The sequence below is a fragment of the Anastrepha obliqua genome, chromosome 1 (genome assembly GCF_027943255.1).
Source record: "Anastrepha obliqua isolate idAnaObli1 chromosome 1, idAnaObli1_1.0, whole genome shotgun sequence".
Taxonomy (NCBI): domain Eukaryota; kingdom Metazoa; phylum Arthropoda; class Insecta; order Diptera; family Tephritidae; genus Anastrepha; species Anastrepha obliqua.
In genome coordinates, this window is record NC_072892.1 from 135,281,758 (window position 1) to 135,303,656 (window position 21,899).

At 34.2% G+C, this 21,899-nt stretch overlaps 1 protein-coding gene across 8 annotated transcripts in view; it reads right to left on the reverse strand.

The window, feature by feature from the left end:
* Window positions 1-2,021: 2,021 nt before the first annotated feature.
* Window positions 2,022-21,899, reverse strand: part of LOC129236232 (uncharacterized) — a 58,906-nt gene continuing 39,028 nt past the window's right edge. For 2 of the 8 annotated variants that reach the window (XR_008581635.1, XR_008581636.1), the window contains exons 6-8: window positions 20,401-20,597; window positions 13,528-13,933; window positions 6,611-6,723 (exon numbers count right to left, since the gene is read on the reverse strand). Coding sequence is in view for 4 of the 8 variants with exons in the window: in XM_054870490.1 (XP_054726465.1) it covers window positions 6,467-6,723; window positions 20,401-20,597 (454 nt within the window). In the remaining 4 variants the exon portion in view is untranslated. Of the gene's footprint in view, window positions 6,724-13,527; window positions 13,934-20,400; window positions 20,598-21,899 lie in introns of those variants that run through there. The other 6 variants (XR_008581638.1, XR_008581637.1, XM_054870491.1 and 3 more) reach the window with 6 other exon arrangements.

Sequence of the window (21,899 nt, forward strand, 5' to 3'; positions counted from 1 at the left end):
AATGTAACTTTTTAATGGATTACGATTTTTAAACATCTCATTTTTAACATAGTTATAATACCAAGTCATTTTTTTTGCAATTATGTGTTTATTTAAGAAATTCACACTGTAAAATTATATAAATTCATTCAATCAAGACATAGCCAAAAATTTTACATTCATACTTTAGTATATTAAGAAAAAAAACTCCTTGTAACAAAATAAATAAATAAAAGACAAAAATCAGTCTTCGGTAAGATTGACATTTACGTTGCTTTCGAAGCAAGATGGGCACATATACATAACGTGTTCCGTGCAAAGTAATTTTCCACATAAAGTGCAGCCTTTTTTCGAATGTCTGTTTTTACTCCTGGGGCAAAGCTCGCAAAAGTCAGGTTGTAGGTGTTGACTTTCAGGTTCTTTTGCTGGTACAATGCGATCCATAGTATTTCTTAAATCACGAGGTAAAGTTTTTATGGCCTGCCGATTAGAAATATGTGGCTTTATTAGCTCCAGGGCAATTTCCTTTAGAAACGTCCTCCTCTGGGTTAAATTGCCTGTATTTGATTTGTAAATAATTTGTGCTTTTATGCCAGGTGCAGGTTATCCTGGAAACTGAATATGTGCCTTTCGTTTGATCAACAGTGTCTACACCCCCTTTCGTCTGGTTGTAAAAGGTTATTACTTCGGGTTTGTTCTCAGATGTTTCATCACTAGCGTGGCCATCGGCATGAAGTGATGATAGCATAAGTACAACTTTTTTCGTTTTTTTCACTGGAACGTAAGAGACAAGAACCTTGTTTTCGGCAAATGCAGTCATTGTATGTGGTTGCGACCTTCCTTTTGCTGAAATACATTGAGGTGGAATTTCCTTTTTATTTTTTCTTATTGTACCCACAATGGTCGTTTCTATATTGTTTGTATAGTTCATCTGCTAAAGGTATTGAAGTAAAATAATTATCCATGGTAATGTTTATGCCACTATTCATTGGGGCAGCAACCCTTTTCACAACCCGAGGTTTTCAACAAAAAAGATAAATCAAGAAATACTTACATTGTTTCTCGCGCAATGAGCAAAATGCCGCTCCCAAAAATCAACCGTCTGCCTACACGTCCGATCGTGCACTAATCGAAAGAAATGCTCCTCAAAGTACGAAGCACAACTACTAGCGAAGGTACTCACCACAATTAGTGCCAGAAATACATAGAACATAAAAATTTCGCGAAATGAAAAATTGCTTGAGCAAAATGCTCACAGCGCGTGTTCTCGAGGGTTAAGATATTATACTCTGCGTTTGTTCGGTCCAAATTAGATTATGCTGCTTTTATTTGGAGACCTTATCATGCAGTCCATATAAATCGACTGGAGAGGGTTCAAAAAGTTTTTCTGCGTTCCGCATTACATTCATTCAATTTCTCAGACCCGAAACCATCATACGAATCTCGCTGTCGATTGATTAGTCTTTTCCCATTGAGTGATAGAGGTACTCTCCAGGCAGTATAATTTATTTTTGATCTCATTAATGGCAAAATTGACTGCCCGGTTCTTCTAGAAAGAATACAGTTTAATGTTCGTTCCAGAAATTTTCGCAGTTGAAAGATTTCCCGCGTTGGCTTTAGTAGGGCAATGTATAGTGCCAATGCGCCATTCGTTAGAACGTTGTCTGACCTTAATTATCTCTCAACCCATTTGGATTTGGAAATTTCTAGGGCCAAACAAATATTTCAAATGCAATTAAAAAATTACATTTTGTGTAAGAAATCAAAATAATACCTTGTATATATGTATGTGTTATTTTAGTTTTATAATTATTCATTTCGTTAAAATTCAATTGTATTTTTAGCAATTTAATGGTTTCGTATGTTGATAATCTAATTTTACTACACTTTTTAATATTAAATATTGTAAATTTGTATTTTAGTTCTGAATTTAAATATTAAATATCTGTTCTGAATTTTGTGGGACATTAATGAATGAATAAATAAAATATACTTATAACTAAATTTGACTTACATTTCCATCCGCGCTAAGGTAAACACAATTCTTTTCCTCAGTAATGGCAATATATTTTAATAAAATTGCTTAAATATAAAGTGTTTAAGGTTCCAACTATTTATTTTGTGTTTTTCTTGCTTTTTTTCTTCTGTTGATGCTATTATATGCTTTTTCAGAAAGTGACCGATTTCCTATTTGTTGTTCTCACGCAAATACAAATACAAATATGTATCACAAGCGAAATTGCTCATAATGAGAGTATGTATGTAGGTATGTAGTGGGGCTGTAGAGCATACGAAGTGTCTGTATATGGGAATTTTAAATGAAGAATTAATTCAATAAATGTAAATGTATTTGAGAAACTAATTAAAAAAAACACAAATTATTGCAGTTTTTGCTTTCTCGTGCTTAGACGATTTATTTTCCAACTTTGCTTGAGTTCATAAACAAATGAAAATCAGAGAAATTGTGGAGTTGTAGAAATTATTTCAATGTGTTATATTTTTTTTTATATGCATTACATAATTATTTATAATGTGTGTATGTTTGTAGTTATGTGATATAGTATGTACTAGAAATACATTTATAAGCATGTAAGTTTATATTTTTTGTTTTCGTGTACGTTTATGTTCAACAGAACAACAATAAAGTGTTTAAGTATTTTAAAATTAAATTGATTGTAATACATTCTTAGAGATTGTGATGCGGTATCGGTTGTCATAAATAAGTATTAATATTTTTGCATAGCTGCATTTTGTTTTTAATTCAAGTAAGTAAATGTACACACATACATTTGCATTGTACCATACGCGTGTTAACATACTTTAATGTATGTATGCTTGTATTAAGCGTTAAGTATGCGATGTATGATATTTATGCTATCTATAATTTGATTATGTATGCGTGTAGCACTTTGTGTGTGAACATATGTACATGTACACATGTATGTACATATATATATGTGGGTGTGTGTGTGTGTAAGTACTTATGAAAATATGTTCGTTCACTTTCTGCAAGGCGCCACAAGAGTGGAGGGAACTTATATATGTTGCGTACATAAATTTGTATGTATGCTGGTGTAAGGATTATAAATAAATTCTTTGTAAACGATACTAATGTTAGCTACTGATTTGTTCTTTTTGCATTGTTAATATTGGAAAACTTTTTTGTATCAATCATTAGTTTCTAGACGCTTTCGTATAAAGATTAAAAATGGATAGATTTAAATTTTTTCTTTTTCCTTTAGGTTTTTGGTTTTTTTTTATTTTTTGTTTTTTGTTTTTTTTTTTTTGTTATACAAAGTGTAGAGTGTGCTTACAATAATGTCAAACATGTATATAGTTAATTACTATGTATGAATATATGTTTGTATGTAGTAATTAGTAATGTACATCGTACATTAGCGTACATATGTATGTACACCGTTAGGTACATGCTTAAAGTAAATAAAGCATTTTGTCACGAATAGTGTCTGTTAAGTGTACGAAATTAATATATAATATATATGTGTATAGGTAATGTATGTATGTGTTGTTACTTTTTTTTATCACTTTTCTGTAAACTCTTTTTTCTAGGTGTATAAGTTTTGTCTGCTTAAATAAAGAGATCAGGTTTTATTTTATAACAGAACAAACTTTTCGTTCGATATTTGCGTTAAAAGCTATCGATTTTTGAACAACTTTAAAAACGTCTAGGCAATCGCATATATTAGTGTTCTTATAGTTTTTTATATAATAATTTTTTTTTTGTTTGTTTTTTATTTTTATTTATTTATTTTTTTTTTTTTTTCATTTCATTCAGTAATGTCTGGTACATCATTGTAATATTTTGTGCGTTTCTACTAAAAACAAAGCAATTTTGAAATTCTTCCCCAAATTTCAAAACCAGAATTGTTTTTATTCACGCTTTACGCATACTAATCGCGAGAATGAAATTTTCATTGAGATTTCGTTGCGTATTTACAATTTTTATTTCAGTGTTTTTTAGTTTTTTTTTTTGTGTTATTGATAATATTTATAGAAAAGAAAAATTGCTTATCTTAACATTTAAGAGACGTATTCGAGTTCGATAAGTGATTATATGTAAAGGCATCGTAAATATGCATGCTGGCATGATGGCTACATGCACATGTTTGTTTGTATGTATATATATTTAAACTCACATAAGTATATGTAAGTTACGCTGTTGTGCTGTTTTGAAATAAAAACTATCAATTTAAGTGAAGTAAAAGCAAGTAAGCGTTTTTTTTTTGTGTTTTTGAAATGTTGCAATTTGGAGGTTAGGATTTTAAATATTTATATAAATTACATTAAATTGAGCAAGAATTTAATTAGAAAAGTTGCTTGAATACATAATTGGAATTATTCAAATTGGAAAAAACCACTTTAACGTTCAAGTAAAAAATCTTCCCCAATTTTTCACTGGAAAGTTAAAGAATATTTTAGAATTTTCACAAGAATGCCTCCAAAAGTATATTTAATCGATGAATATTTCTATAATAATTTGCAGTAAATACAAATGGCGGCAATATTAAAATAATGAAAATTTTTTGGGCTATTCAAATAAATTAATTTGTGTTTGAATGATTGTGAAACGTTTTTCTGCTAACAAGTAAACGCTTCTAGTGGCTCGCTTTATAATTTCGCAGCGCTATAAAAATAACGCGTTGATTATTTTCTACTTCAAGCAGCTCTAGCAATCACAATTCGCAATTTGCAGACTTTCAATCTAAACACCTTGTTTTTATGCTATTACAAGCTACTTGAAAATATGACAATATTTCTTAAGAGTCGATGTTTTTCTAAACTAGTTGAATTATTGAATTTAATTTGAATTATTGAATTTAATTTGAATTATTGAATTAACAAAAACAAAAAAAAAAACATGCCATTTGAAATCATAGATCCAAGGAGTTCAGCGGAATTTTGAATATTTTCTTATACGTAGTCCCTAAATGTTGAAAAAGTGTGTATGTTTTACGCGATTATTTATTAATAAAGTTTTGGAAAGTGCACAATCGGCGCTTGCATAGTTTTTTTTCGTTTTTTTTGTTTTAATTTTTTATTTTTTTTTTTATATACATATATAAGTATATGTGTAACATTTTATATAATCTTAAATCAAACCAGTTTGCGGAAAAGACGTGTAAGTAAAAATAGCATATTTGTAAATTGTTTTTGTTCTCTTTTCTTTTTTTTGGTATTTTATCTTTGTTTTGTAAAATATTGTTCCGAAGAGTTGACTATTTTTTGCTACGAGTACATTTTTAATTTGAAACTGTTTGTCTATGCTGTTTAATTTGAGGGTGTACTAAGAGTTTTTTTTTGTTTTTGTTAATATTGTTACGTCTATTTGATAATCTATCGATCACTATGCATTGTATTTTGTTTTTTATTTATTGATTTATTTATTTACTTTTTTGTTCAATTACTACCGCCTTTATTTTTGTGTTGTATTTCGCGTCGGCTGTTAAGGTACATACATGCATTAGTATATGTTTTAAAATTTGTATAGTTTTAAATTGTTTAATTTATAGAAAATTTGGCGTGAACGATAGCTCTGCAAGAGTGCGCGTGTGTTGTTGTGTTTGCTTACATTGTAATATCACTAGGATAGGAAGATGACTGTCAGCGAAAGATTCATAATTTTTAACGCGATTGTACGAATTTTTGTTTATTCGTAGAAATTTCTAGTAGATTTAATATATCATTTTTTTCTTTTTGCCATAAATGTAGTATTTGCTTGTGTTTGTTTTTGCTGTTCGACATTAAAGCTAAACACTTCGTTTTATTTAAGTTGACTGCGCACTAAAATTGCTTTCGTTTTATTTTTGTTTTTTATGTAATTTTTTTAAATTGCAGTTTTAATTGTTTTTTTTTCTTTCTTTACGGTGCTTTTTTACTACTACCAGTGCATATACATATGTGCGTACATATGTTTATATACGATTCTTACATATTACCATACAAATATTTGCTAAATAGTTCACTATTACTAGACTTATTCTTTTGTGATTAAAGCTGTACTAATAATTTGCGTTTTTTTTTGAAGAAGAAGAAATAAAAAGATGAATTTGTTATGCAAGTTTTTTTTCGTTTCTAACCAAGCATTGTTTTGTGTGTTATTGCGTTAATTTATTTGAAGTATGACGTTATTTGCTGCTAAAATATAGTATAATTAATAATTATAATTAATGCATATTAAATTTTTCTCTTTTATTTTTTTTATGAGATTTTTTTCAACTATTTTTCTTTAGCTTCTTGTTGTGCATAGTCATTTGTATATGACTTTTATTTATTTATTTTTTTTTTCATTTTTACATTATTCTCATTTCTTTTTTACATTAAATGTTCTTGCAGCTTCGACTTACATAATTTGATTTGTCTTCTTTTACTTTTTCGTACATACCTACGTATGTAGGTACCTACACATGTATGAGTATATTTTTTTTAGTTCGTTTTCGCATTCATACATTTTTGTGTTTGCAATTATTCATTTTTCCGGCACTATAATCTCGACCGCGACACTTTCAGCTGCTGGATTAGCAGTGATATTGGTGATAAGCGGCATTTGCTGTTGTTGGAGTTGGTGTTGTTGTTGTTGTTGTTGATGTTGATTGTGATGTTGTGAGCCCTTCCTTTCCAATTGACTGCTATTAGCTACATGACCTGGTGCCACCGAATTACTACGCGTCGAACGTATAGACGTGGCCGACGCGTTGCTCGCGCTCGCGCTGCCCGAATGTGACCCTGCTCGTATGTAGATAAAGAGTTTTGGTTGAATAAATCGAGTGGTTACAAGTTAGTTTTAATAAAATTAGAAAATTAGCATACGATTTGTGTGATTACACTTTCTACTACATACATATAATACAAACATTCACACATTTATAATTTACAATATTAAATGTTGGAGATTAGTTATTTTACAAGACAAATACATACATATGTAGATATGTAAAATAATCTATTGGTATTGGTACGTTACATAAAATATTTACAATACATTTAACAGTTTAATCTGTTATTAAAATTATACCCAAATCGGCAAATTTCACATCTCCACATCATTGGCGGATTTCCTCTTCCTTTGCTTGCATTTGAGTATAACTTTACACATCGAAGCACATCTAAAGCTTTAAATAAATTAGAGAAAAATGCTGTGGTGAATGCAACTCAACTCCAATAAAAACCAAAAACAATGCAAGAGTTCATAAGCTTTAAATGAACGCAATAAAAGGATTACCAGCCCTTTTGGCATCGAAATAAAACTCCTTTCATCACACATCACTAATTGGTATTGCAGACGGGTTGAACACTTATAAATAGCTACATTACATGTTTATATGTATGTATGTATGTCGTATACATAAAAGGGTTCATAATACATTCTTTATTAGTATATTTCATGCAATTACTGGCGCACTTACGCAAGCACATACATAAGTACAATTCAATACATACTTGAAAATCTTCAATGGCTGTGGGTCATTGTTCTACAAGTAATTGTATGTCACGTCGTTGGTTTGTTAGAAGAGCGACATAACCCAAAATGGTAACTAAGTATGCAGAAATGGCAACCAGCTCTTCTTTAATGCTGTGCAAAAATTCATGGCGATATGTATGTATGTATTAATAGTATCTCATTATATGAAAATGTGCCGCTACTTTTACTTTGGAAGGCATAAGATGCCTTCGATTCGCCACTTCTCTGCTCGAAAGTGCAAGCAGCAACAAAGTTATCGATCAATATTCGCCGCTAGCGAGCACGGCTATAAATCATAAAACTGGTATAACTCACTATTTTCACAAACAAAACTAATTTTTGGCAACTCTTGAGCTCAGCACTACTAAGATTTGTTTATTTATACCAATCGCTTCATCTATTGGCGACTTGCTAGCGCTTGGCGTAACGCAGAAGCCTATAGTAAATTGACAACTTTGAAGCTGTTTTTCTCGTATTCCTAATTTTTTGAGTTATGACATTCTTCCAACAAATGCGCGATATGTATGTATGTACATGTGTATTTCAGTTTTTTGGTATTTAAAAATGTGTTTCTAAATAAACGAAAACTTTTGATGACGGCGTGTAAGTGTTTTCAGCCAAGCTTGTTTGTGGTTGTGTAATACTGGTAAGCCAAAAAGCAGGTTCGAGGCTTATGAGGCTACAAAATTGGCGTTTCGAATTTTACTCTATACGAAATTTGGTCAAAAGTTCTTGAAAACTTAAATACGAACACCCCCATTCGGTTAAAAAAAAGAAAACAATATTTTAACATAGTATTCTTTTAGCTCGTCACACTTTATCCAACGTTGGTCCACCAATACTAATATCATATCTCTAAGTTTCCAAAAAAAGACGTTTGCTTCATCCAAGACCTCTTTCCTAGACGTAATTTCTAGAAGTTTACTGAGTTCAAGCAGTTTTGCGAATTTGTTTGCTGTTTTACGTGAAAACGATTTTGTTTCCTCGCCAAATGCTATGGTTTTTAGGTGAAATCGGTGTCGAGCCCATTCAACAGCTCTGGATTCTATGGGCCGGTGTTTGTTTTACCCCTTGCAAAGTAATCGATGTGAATAACGTCGCCTACCTTAACCTTGGTATTCTTGAGCTTCAGCTTGACACGAAAAGTCCACTGCCTTCATTGTTCGTTTGTGTCCGGTGTATTGTGACGAATCCATGCTTCGTTAACTCTTACTCTTACTTCTTTAGAGCTGTCAGCCGATTGATTTCTGATCAAATGTGAGCAAACGCGACGCCCATTTTGCGCGTGAGAGAAAAATTGCCTTGGTACTCCAGCTGGAGATCTCATTGATTATAAGTAATACTGATGTATTTAGAGAAGCGTGGCCACCATAGCCGAATGGGTTGATGCGGGACGGTGGTGCACGGGTTCGAATGTTCGGGCATTGAACACCAAATTAAAAAAAAAGTTTTTTAGCGGTCGCTTCGGCCGGCAATGGAAAAGCTACGAGAGTATTTGTGCTATGAGAAAAGCTGCTCACAAAAACCCAATTGCCGTTCGGAGGCGGCATAAAACTCACGCTACTTATACACAGTGAAGGACTTAAGTCTACATACAGGAGCATATTTTCTTATTTCCCAGAAGATATAGTTTTTTTCGGAATTCATATTGACTCATAAATTTACAAAAATTAAATTATTTCACTTTATAACAAAAAAAAAAGCGGTCCGCTTTGGCTCGCTCAAACAAAGCAAACATTGAAAAAGTAGCTGTAAAGTACCGTTATTAGAAAATGACAGTTGAAAAATCGACAAAAAAGCTGTCCAGAAGAGATGTAAGCCCCATTTTAAAGGAAATCGACCGAAATTCGAGAAATAGCGCTTGGAAATTGGTACAACATATCGTCGAGACATCCGGAAAAGATGTTCATCCAAGAACTACATATTAAAAGATATCTTAATAATAGAAGCTATTTCAGCAGGACACCATATATTTGGTCTAAAGTTCTGTTTACTGACGAAACGAAGCTCAATATATTTGGAAGTGATGACTGGGCAAAAATATGGAGGAGAAGAAATGCAGATATGGAAATTAAAAATTAAATACCTACTGGCAACCCTGGCGGTGGTAGCGTAATGATTTTAGTAGCTATAGCTGCATCTGGCGTTGGTAAGATGACCTTTATTGAAGGTACTATGGACCGATATATACTATATGTATATAAATATAAAAACATGTTGAAATAACATTTGAAGCCATCAGTAGAATGCGAAATTGGGTAAGGTTGACTTTTCCAACAAGATAATAACCCTAAGCATGCTGCACTAACTGTCAAATAATGGCTTTTACATTACGCACCCAGACAACTAAATCCGGTAGAGCATGTTTGGGAGCTCTTAGAGAAAAAAATTCGGCGAAGTATAGTAACTGACACAAAATCGGTACGGAAAGAGTTGATAGAGACATGGAACCAAATAACGCAGGAAAAGCTTACCCAACTAGTTGAATCAGTGGAACGACGCCTTCAAGCAGTGATTAGTAACGGTAGTGGATCTATTAAATACTAAAAGTCTTCAGAAAAGCTAGTCTTGTTGTTGTTGTTGTTGAGGTGGTTGAACATTTCTGAGCTGAAAATGCTCCTAATTAGTGGCCAGCACCGTTTTACTACCACTATCTCGTGTGAAGATGATGTTGTTATTGTTTTTTTTTTTTTTTTTTTTTTTTTTTTTTTTTTTTTTTTTTCCATTTAGTGAGGTGCAAGTATAGCAGCAAATCCTTTATCTCTATCTCTGAGATTTCTTTAATTTGCTGTAAGAAAGGCTTACCGAAGGATCGGAGTCGTGCCCTGGCTAGTCCCGGACATTCACATAAATAGTGGAACAGACTCTCCTTCGCCCCTTCCGATTGACAGCTTCTACAGATAGGGTTGAAGGGTAGATTGAGTCTAGCTGCATGATCCCCTACTTTCCAATGTCCTGTAAGGGTTGCAGTGATACGTGAAATGTTTGGCCGAGAACATCCTAGGAGGTCATTCGTCCTTTGGATTTTGTATGACGGCCATGTGTTTTTTGTTGTAATACATGTAGGTATTTGCTTCCATCTTCTTTCGGCTAAAGCATGATAGTATGAAGCAATGGATGCTTTTAGTGTGTTCAGTGGGGTGGAGACTGCCACCGCCTCTGCTATGTCTAGTGTCGAGCCCTTTCTTGCCAGCTCATCCGCTATCTCATTGCCCCGTATGTTCCTATGACCGGGAAACCATATTAGGGTAATTGCAAGCCAATGGCTGAGCAGTTTCAGTTCCTCTCTACACTGTAAGACCAGTTTGGATGAAATGTAGTTGGAGTCTAAGGCCTTAATTGCTGCTTGGCTGTCTGAGAAGATAGCTACTCTTGCACCAACTTCCTTGTAGAGTTCTAGGGATTTGCATGCTTCTCTGATCGCTAAAAGTTCTGCCTGGAACACGGTGGCATAATCAGGAAGACGAATTGATTGAGATAGGTTGAGTGGCTCCGAATGGAAGCCAGCTCCCACACCACAGCTCATCTTAGAACCATCGGTGTAAATTTCGATATCGTGTCTTCCAATCACCTCTGCTTTGCTCCACTCGGCTCTCGGTGGAAAGCGTACCGTAAAGCCTTTCTTGAAGTTGAGGTCGGGGACTGTGTAGTCTGATCCGTTTTTGAGCAGCGGGGGTCCCTGTAGGAGGATCTTACTGTGACCGTACGGCCTTGTTGTCCAGTTTCCTATGTCTCTGAGTCTCACCGCGCTGCAAGTAGCTATTGTTTTAATGTGTAAGTCTAATGGCAATAGATGTGTTAGTACATTGAGCGCTTCAGTAGGACTGGTGCTAAGCGCTCCTGTAGTTAGGATACACGCTGTTCTTTGTATCTTGTTCAGCTTTGTTTTGTTGTATTTCCTTTCTGTTGCAGGCCACCAAACTAGTGCCGCATATGTTAATATTGGCCTTACAAGCTATTCTTAAAACGAATACATTTTTTTGTTTAAGCAAACTGAACTGAAATTTTTTTTCCTACCGCTTTTTTGTTGTTTTGCTAATTTTTATGCTGTAAAGTGAAAATACTTCAATTTTTGTATTGTAAATTTATGAAGTGCTAATCATTTTGCCTGCACTAAACCTCATACATGGCCGCCGCCTCGGCGCTTAGACTATAAGTATGGCGCTATGAACAGTCACAAACAAGAAATAGACTATTCTATTCCTAGACTTACCTTCGACAAGCTCTTCAAGACGAGTATACCGTCAAGAAGGGAGTGGCAGACTCCAAGGCCATGGAGAAGGGGGGAATTAAATTTTTATACAGATGGTTCCAAGCTAGACGATAAAGTTGGCTATGGAGTATTTTCCAAAGAATTAGGACTGGAACTATCCGTTCGATTACCAGACTACTGTAGCGTTTATCAGTCAGATATGCATGCAGTAACAAAAAGTACTATAAATATTATATATTCTCGGATAGCCAAGCGGTCATTAAATCAATGAATGCGGCTATACTAAGATCAAAGGTTGCACAGGAATGCCGAGCAGCACTAAATTATATTAGTGTCGTATTCAAGGTCGCCTTATTTGGGTTCCGGGACACAGAGATATTGAGGGAAACTGTAGAGCTGATGAGCTAGCCAGAAAAGGTACTGCTCTTCAACTGTTCCGTGATAAAAGTACCAATGGAATACCTTTGCCCACGAGTAAACTAATAAAAAAAAAAACAACATTACCCAAGAGGCCGATAGGTCATGGGAAGATAAAGATACATGCGTAACAGCTAGGCTACTATGACCGCAAATAAACAAGAAAAGGACAAAGGAATTGCTTAGCCTCTCAAGAGAAGATATCTCGAAGGTCGTGGCTTGTGTCACCGGTCACTGGCTATTTGGCAGGCATTCCTTGAGGCTAGGAGTATTCTCCCATGAATATTGTAGAAGTTGTAGAGATGAGGAAGAGGAAGAAACAGTTGAGCGCTTCTTTAGCAATTGTCCAGCCTTAGCTAAAATCAGAGCAGGTTGTCTAGGTGAATAACTTTTCAATTATTTTACAGAATTGTATGGAGTGGGGATGGGACCCATCCTGCGCTTAATCCTAAGAGCCACAAAATGGTTCCACGAAGAAAAAGAAATGAGGTTGCCGTGTCGCACAGTGGTATCACAACGGACCTGTAAGGTCTAAGTGAGTTGGTCATACGGACCGACTACCACTATAACCTAACCTAACCTAAATTTATGAATAAACATGAATTCCGAAAAAACTACATTAACAATTTTTTTTAATTATTATATACCTTCTGAGAAATATGCTGCTGTATGTAGACTTAAGTCCTTCACTGTATGTACTAGAAATATCGATTGATAGAAATAGTTGTTCTTAATAACGATAGTCTCCCAGTATTGGCAAACTTCCAAGACGACATAAAACTGTAGGTGCCTCCATCGGCTTATTCCGCGTGAAGCTAACGAATGCTCTATTAAATTTTTAGATCCTTGTCTAGGTATGAATTATAATACATAAAAGAGAATCTCTCTAATTTAGAAATTTTTTTCGTGAATGCTGCTGTAATCGGTTGTAATTTTCCTTAGCTCCAGCAGCGCAGGTCTGCCTAATGAAGGAACCTTTTTGCTTTTAATATTCGACATTGCAAAACGCGTTTTTGTTTAATTTTTTCCCAACATATTTAAATATCCTCGCACATAAATCAGTAGGTGTAGGTAAATTTACCAAAAATACTATTTTGTGGTTTCGTGTTTTTGTATGGCATTGCAGATGTGTTATTTCGAGTAAATTGGGCATGGAACAGCTACTACTACTTGCTTACAATGGTACATATATTTTAAGTATATGTACATAAATATGAAATATTATAAGTGTACGAGTAGTATTTAACTAAAAGAATTCTACGATTACAACTACGTGGTGGTGTTGTTGTTATGCGCCTACATACATACCCACATAACAAGGTATGCACATATATATGTAGGCTGTTAGTAGCTTGGTGTGTTTTTGGAGGAAATAGAGAAATTCTATATATTTAGATTTCTAGACTATCTATACGAAAAGAACGCAAATTTCACGCACCATGCACATTATTCGATTTGTCAATTACTCGCATTTGGGATACCGAGAACAGCGAAGGAATGATACGCCTATTGCGATCATTGAGAAGGCAGTTTGGAACGATTCTTTCAGAATTTATTCGCCTTAATGGCAACCGCTGGCGGTGTTGTCAAGCACATAGCCGCTTCCATGTCGGTATCCGAATTCGCATTGTCGATGGCAGTTGCGGTGGTTAGTGGCGGTAGTGAATGTGGTGATGTTTGCAGATTCGTGATGTGTGTTGTCGTCGTGTACGGCGCAAATGTGTGTGGTGCGTGCGTGGTGGTGTTGGTGTTGGAGTGGTCGAGCAGACGCGAACAATTCGAAACGTCACTAACGCGAGAATCACTCGATCTGGTATTGCTCTTTGAGCGCGTCATACGCCCTGCTGTGTGATATGTTTTAATTGAATTAGCCAATAGGATCCATCAAAACATTTGCGGTTGATGGTGCGCGAGTAGAAGTCATTCAACAGTTAATGAGGTGATAATATTCGTAAGTAAATACAATGTGGCGAAAAGTAAAATGAAAAATCAATAATTGTTGGTCTATCATTGCAGTTTGCATTGGTTTTAAATGAAGCAAATTTTTTAAATTATTGTCACTCAAATTGAATATAAGTTTTCGATTAGTATAAATTTGTATATGAATACCTCATAAAGTACTATTTCAAGTACAAAAAAATGCATATGTATATATGTATGAGAATGAGAAACACTCATATTTGAAAAATGCACTCTATAAGATTTTACACTATTCCCGGCGAGATTAGCAGAAAACGGCTATTGGATTACTTATACACTATCGCATATGCATTTGTTGTTGCTGTTGTTTTTTTACTATTTTTTTTCTTTTCTAAAATCATCGTATTAGTTCTAATATAACAGAGAATCTTGAGAAAAATAATTGAACATAGAGCTCGTGATTTTATTATATGGGGGCTTGGAACCTGCTAATATATTTACAAGGTGAAGTCCAAAATAAACAAGACTGAGCTAAATTAGAAACGACAGGAGCTTTGTTGTGATAACTGTGAGTTTATTTATTCAAAATAGTCCTCTCTGACCTCGATACACCGTTTTGTGCGATCTAAAAGCTTTTCGAAAGAGTGTTTCAGGTCATTGACCGGAATGTTCTTCAAGATGTCGGTACAAACCTTTTGGATGGCCTCTGCGGATGCAAAACGTTTTCCTTTCACGACGAAATGAAATTTTTCGAATAGGTAGAAGTCACAGGGAGCCATATCAGGCGAATACGGTGAGTTTTTGATGGGTAAAATGCGATTTCCAGTCAAAAAATCCGTCACAAGAGTGGATCGATGCAATAAGCGCTAGCTTTCTCCTTCGTGGTATTCAGGGCAAATTCGATGAATGCGATGCAACAAACGCTTCAAAACGCCAAGTTAAAAAATTCCATTGACGGTTTGGCCCATTAGCATGAAAGTCTTGTGAACCATTTTGACTTCTCCAAACGCGATTTTTTGGGTGGTTGGGGCAATCCATCCGGCACTTTGACGCTTAGTTTCAGGTTCATGTTAGAAACACCACGTTTCATCACCAGTTACAAGTTCTCGTCTTTTCTCGCCTCTTTAATGAGGTCTGGCAAATGTTGAATTCTGAGCAATTTTTGGTCCTCAGTTAACTTGTGCGGAATGAAACGAGCGCAGACCTTTCGCCCAAGTCCAAATGATCAGTTAAAATGCGATAAATCGATGTTTTGGAGTTATTCAACTCCGATTCTATGAATTGCAACGATGATTTCGGTTCATTTTTGATCAATTTACCAACAATTTCTATGGAGTTTTCGGTGATTACTGATTTTCAGCGGGCCGTATGTTCATTGACATTTATGTCCTCACAACCATCTCTGAAACGTGTAAACCACTCATGAACTCGTACAGGAGATAGATAATCATCGCCATAAACTTTTTCCATCAATTCAAATGTTTCGGTAAACATTTTACCGATTTTAAAACAAAATTTGATATTAGCTCTTTGTTCGAAACTCATTTGTGTACCCATGACACAAACATACTGACACTTTAACGCAATAACTTCGCTTCCACTGAACCGAATGTCATCAAGCTTTCATTGGAAGTTAGCTAGGGATGTTACTTCCAACGCACTAACTCATTAAAAATATGGCGCTATCAAAATCATTTTTAAGACGCTAGTTTTGTTTATTTTGGACTTCACATTGTACAAGGTGGCACAAAATTATCACAATTATCAGCCAACTTCGTTTTTGAATAACTTTTTTGCTAAATAAAAAAATATTATTTTGGCCGATGGAAATCTTTATTTTGAGTTTTATGCGCTCCATTGCTCCATCTGCTTGTAAACTGCAGCTCTTCGCAGTTCACAAGTGTCAAATATGATTGACGTATGACGGCATTTGCAAAAATTATAAATCTTCCGGTAGGGGGATTAATATTGCGCCACCTGGTATACACAACTTGGGAAAGCAAAAAACCATGGCTAATAAAATATTTTGTTACAACGAAAAAACCAGTAGAAGCCGTTAATAATTAAAAAAAAAATCCGAAAGATGGGCCGGACATACTATCTGGGATGGACATACAATATGGATGGAAAAACGGAAAAATTACTTTTGAGGCCACTCTTCTGCAAATAAATCTTGTGGATTCATTGATGATTCTTAAGAGATCCGGAGGAGGATCCATACTCTGTACATCGCAGCCCAAAAGTCTATGTCTGATTCTAAAGAACGCCGGATAGCTATAGAGCAAATGCTCTGCCGTGTCCTCATTCTCAAGGCAGGATAGGCATATTGAGTCGCCAAGGATTCCCATATGCTAACCACAGGCACTGTGCCCTGTTAGTATACCCGCCAGTACTCTCAGGTGTTTCCCACTAAGTTTTAAGAGAAAGGTCACTAATTTCCTTTTTGGTTGTTTCACAAAGCACTTGGCTACTCTGCAGGAGTTCAACTCAGACCAACGTCATGAAGTCGTCAATCCAAAGTAGAATCGATGCAGAATTGACACCTAGAAAGAATTAATGGCCTAGTGGTATGCTTGCAGAGCCTTTGTTAGCCATAACTGAGAGAGTATCTGACATATCTATTGATGATAGCATTTTTGGTCGAGTTCGTAATAAACGTGCTCGCTTTTTATCAAGTAGCGATGAATAGTTGCAAAATTGATATGTTTTCTTAATTAGAATTTTAATAGAATTTTTTATATGTTTTGTATTTATGGAATAAATTTTCATTGTACATCATTTTTTTTGTTTTTTTTTTAATATTTTTTTTTTATAATAAATATTCCTTGTTTTTGTTTTATAAACACTCATATAATATGGATTTCATTATTACTTCTCTTGCACGGTTCTTTTTTTTCATTCTGCACGAAGTTGTGGAACCTATCTCTAAATTTACATACCACATGCCGCATGAATTTTACACGACTTTTTTTCGCACGCATTTCTAAGGAACGTGAAGCCTCTTTATCAAAATTTCTCCGAATGGACTCTGCAATAGTTTCATGTCCCTATTGAAAACCCCCTGACTATGTAAGATACATACAAATATATGATTTACCTTAAGAATTAAATATTCGTAAGCAAATCCCTATATTTAATGATAATAATTAAGTTTGACAATACCAAAAATATCCATTTAAAATTAGCATAAAAATTGGATTACCAAAAATTAGCAAAATCAGCAATGAATCAAATAAATATTAATAAAAAAAAAGTTTTGCAACGCAATGATGAAATGAGATATAAAATAAAGGCTAATTCACAAAGTCTTGTCAGATTCTAATTTACTTGTAGACGTTGGTATTAGAGGTGGCATAACCATAAGCACATAAATTTGTTGATCGAACCGATCTATGGGCATTGTACAGAAATACATGTAAAAACACTCTTATTCTGTCTATTTCTTGACAGGTACCCTAGGCGTTAGTTTGACAGGCACCCTAGGAGTGTGATGGTGTGAGCGCTTGGCTTTTTCGCTTGTTCGTATTAGCGAGTTTTCTATGCCAAATTACAATTTTTATGGTAACATAAAAAACCATGGAATGTCGGCCGAAAAAAAATACAAAATAATATCATTGACTTGGAAAATTTACAATAACAAATATTTTTATAAGATTTCTTTGCTATAATAATGCTTTTTTTATTCAGAAATATCTAAATTTGTATCACCTTTTTTAGACTTTTTGATACGATTCTCTATGAAATTTAATCATTTTTATGCAACCATTTATATAAAAGCGCGTTTTGGAATCAGCTGACATCAGCTGTGGGCATTTTTTGACAACCAGCTGAGAGTGTTTTTACTTGTAGATCTGTACAATTCCTATGGGTAACACTGTAATGGATTAGAGCAGATATACCATAATGCCCAATTGATTTTTGATTTTTCGCCGTAACCATAAACAGCTGATTATTCATTTTCTACATTTTGGGATATATAGTAATGATAATGAATGAATTACTAATCCCCTCGTCACTGCTCATGTTGTTATCTTTTCTTTAGTTTCTGCACCTTCGAAATGAACAAATGAATGATATTATCAGCTGATATTTAAATATCAGGTGCTCATGGGCATGGCACCAATAATAGTTGACTGTAAATACCGTTATGGTTCAGATACGCAATTACTGGTGCCATATCTTAGCCATAACCGTAACCATAGCAATCAGCTGTTCTGATCAAACATATGGGCATCACTGTTAACGTTTATAGGAGCCGCACCATAGCGGCATAGCTATAACCGTAGCCGTATTTTTCTATCGAATTTTGGTTTTTCTCGTAACCATAAGCAGATGTGAAATACTTGACACTTGTTTGGTTATTTGCGATAAAAATTTGAATATTAGAAACGAACGACGAAAAATTAATTGACTTGATGGAAAATGATCCGTGTTTTTATGACAAAATGCAAATGTTGCCATTCACTTTGCTTCAACATCAGCTGTTTATGATTACGGCATGACTAACTGACACATGCTGTAATTACGGTTATGGTTGCGGCTATGGCGTTATGGCTACGTCAACAATATTTGCAGCTTATGGCGTTATATTATGGCACCTCTAACTAAACGTAATTAGGAGCATATTGAAGCATAAACACAAAGTACTCAACATTTTCCTTTTTAGGCATTGAAGAAGCTACTTGCATCTTCTTTCGTTGTGTTTTTATTAGAGATGGGAAATATCGAGTACTTTTGAAAATTGAGTACTTTGGCATACATTTTTTTAAGAATCGGCTATTTTTAAAAGTATCGGATACATTATTTTTAATCCCTCTATATGTTATACAGTCAAACTTCCATAACTTGAACTAATAAAACTAGAAAAACTAACTGGAAAAAGAATTTTGGCGCATGCTTTTCTAAGTCGAATTATTTAAGGGAAATTCCGAATTATGTCTTTGTTTAGTTTCTTTTTTTAGTGTATACGGAGAAATACTTATGTATGTTTTTTTTTATCTTTTTTTTACGTTTCCTAATCAGTTTTCATAGCAGGATTTCCCACGGATGAGGACATTATTTTCACCATAGCAGTAGATTCGGATTGAGCAGAATGGAAATTGATGATGAGGACTCCAGTAGAGGAAATTATTTATATTTGCAAACGAAAGATACTACCACTGACGGTCCCTATAAAGCTTTGAACAAATTCTAATATTTTTTTAATGAAAACTCCAGAAAGAAATTGGATTTTCAGTCACTAATTTCTGATTATTGTAACTTTTACTTATGTTTGCAGTTAAAAAAAAAAAAAAACATAATAATATTCAATAACTCGAAGTCCCCATCGGTCGAACAGTTTCATTGGATAATGTGACTCGACTCATAGAAGTTTGATTGCATTTTAAAACGAGCTGATTTTCAATGTTTCTACGGCCTTCAATTTGGAAAGCAAAGTACTCAAAACGTAATCAATTAAGCAGCATTACTATCGCTTTAATACTTATGCACTTACAGTATTCACTTCTTATGAGTACTGTGAGTAACCACTGAAGACTATTAGTCCATTTTGTTTTTGAATTACTTTTTTACGAAAACAAAAAAATATTTTGAATGATGGAAATCTTTATTTTGACCTTTACACCGCTCAATTGTTTTTCTGTTTGTAAACTGCATGTGTCTACTTCACAAGTGTCAAGTATGATAACTTCCGTTCGGGTGATTAATTTTACGCCACCTGGTATAATACTTATTCGGGGCTTACATCGAATACTATGAATTCATATTGAGTAAAAAAATTTTCAATTTAAGTCAAGTACTAAGTACTTTGAGTACTTTTCAGACGAATCTATTAAAGGTGGTGTTGGTAAATCAGCTGAGTTGTTTTTTTTCTTTCGCCGTGTACATGTAGCTGTCAGCTCAAAATGAAACAAGTCGAATTCATTATTTGTTTTCTAGTTTCTCAATACTTTGCTTTGACAATGAAACGTACAGAACAGTATTGTTGGCCTAGTGCCACCACCTTTAATGAATGCGCCTAGTTAGTATCGATACTCTTGAAAATCATGCACTGTTTTGTTTTTATACTCAAATTGCTCTTTTATTGTTCCCCTTCAAGTCTACTCGTCAAATAGACTCACAAGCACAGCACAAGACTTTGTGAATATCCTGGAAATTGTTCTTGTATTTATAACATTTTCTTAAGAAGATACATACAAAGTATACATAAACATATACATATGCACGTAGTTTAAGTTTTTAAGAGTTGTAATTGTCGTTCATTACAAAAACAAACAAAAAAAAAGGTATTAGGGAAAGACGTTTAATTAAATATTGATTTAAAGTAACCATTTTGATTTAGATTTCGATTTTATTGTTATTTGTATGTTTCACTTTTATTTTGGATACAAACCTGTCTTACCTAACGACGGATTCGGCGAATGCGGACGTAGCGAAGCCATGCTCGGCTGGCGCGACGGTGCTCGCACCGACATTCGCGAGCCGCGTCGCTCCTGGCCGTGCAAGAGTTTGCTATCACGCAAAAGCGATACATTCATGAGACGTGGATTTGGTGTGTTGAAAATAGTCCGGTTTTCACGCCAACGTGCCCTGAGTAAATTTTAGTTATTGGCGTATTTTGTGTAATTAATAGCAACAACAACAAGTGTTGGTAACGATGACAACGGAACGTAGGGGTGTTGAAATGGAGCGGCGTAATAATACAAATATAAAAAGAGAACGAACAAAAGAAATAGGAACAAAAACGAGCTCGATCAACGAAATTCAAGCAAATTATATTATGAGTGTGGTTTATTAACACAATTTACATACACACATTTTTTAATAGAAATAAATTCAAAGCAATTGCGTTTATATAATTATGAATAAATCGTTCGCTTTGTTAGCTTTGTGTTCAAATAAAAATTTTGCGATGATTTGTGTTCACAAACTATTTATGCAATTCGCACAAAGCCTACATGTTTAGTTTAAAATTGTTATTGTAGGACCTTAAACAACTAATTTGTATGGGCGTAGACGAAACTAGATTTTAGAAAATGCTCTGATTAGAGTTTGAATTGAAGTATAGGAAAATAGGTCGTAAGTGAATCACTATACATAGGTCCAATTATTTCATAGATAAATTCAAAGTGTATTCTAAAACCGAAATAAGTATTGGAAATTGAGTTTTTCTAGATGCTTATTTGACATGACATTGATTTAACCCTTTTTTATTTTCATTTTGTTTTTTTTTTTTCAATGAAAAAATTCAATCTTAAAATTGAAAAATATATAATTTTTAAAACGAAAAACCAATTATTTCAAAAGCAGAAAAATAGTTCCGAACACTCGTTGTTTGTGTAGGATGACCGACTCTAACAATGTGCCAATATTTTGTGCTGTATCCGACAATACACAAAGGTAGCTTCGGTTAGGTTAGGTTTGTTTAAGGGAAGGTTCTAGTCAAAATCGAGCAAAAAAACTTATTTTTTTGTAATGCTTTATTTTCATCCTTAAGGTCTTAAAAATGTGTGGGCAGAAGGATATTTCCCTATCTAATTGATTTTACAAGTTATAGCGTATAGACTAGAGAGCGCGTCGGCTGAAAAACAGGTAGAAGCGCGCGTTTGGAGCCTTTAAACGCGTTTTTCTCGAAACACCTTTTTTTTTGCGCGCGGTGCGCGATTCCGCTTCAACGACTACACCGATTTCGACGTTTGGCAGCTCAAATTAAAGCTTATTCAATTTAGGGAACCGTCAGGAAGTGTTTTTTGTGAAAAATTTTTTTAGTATTGTTTTTTTTTATCGTTAAAACAAATAAAAAGAGGCAAAAAAGGTGTTTTTTTCAAAGGGTCCCCATATTTTTTAAATGGGGTTTTTAAAAATCGGAAATTCATAAGGCCCCCCACATTT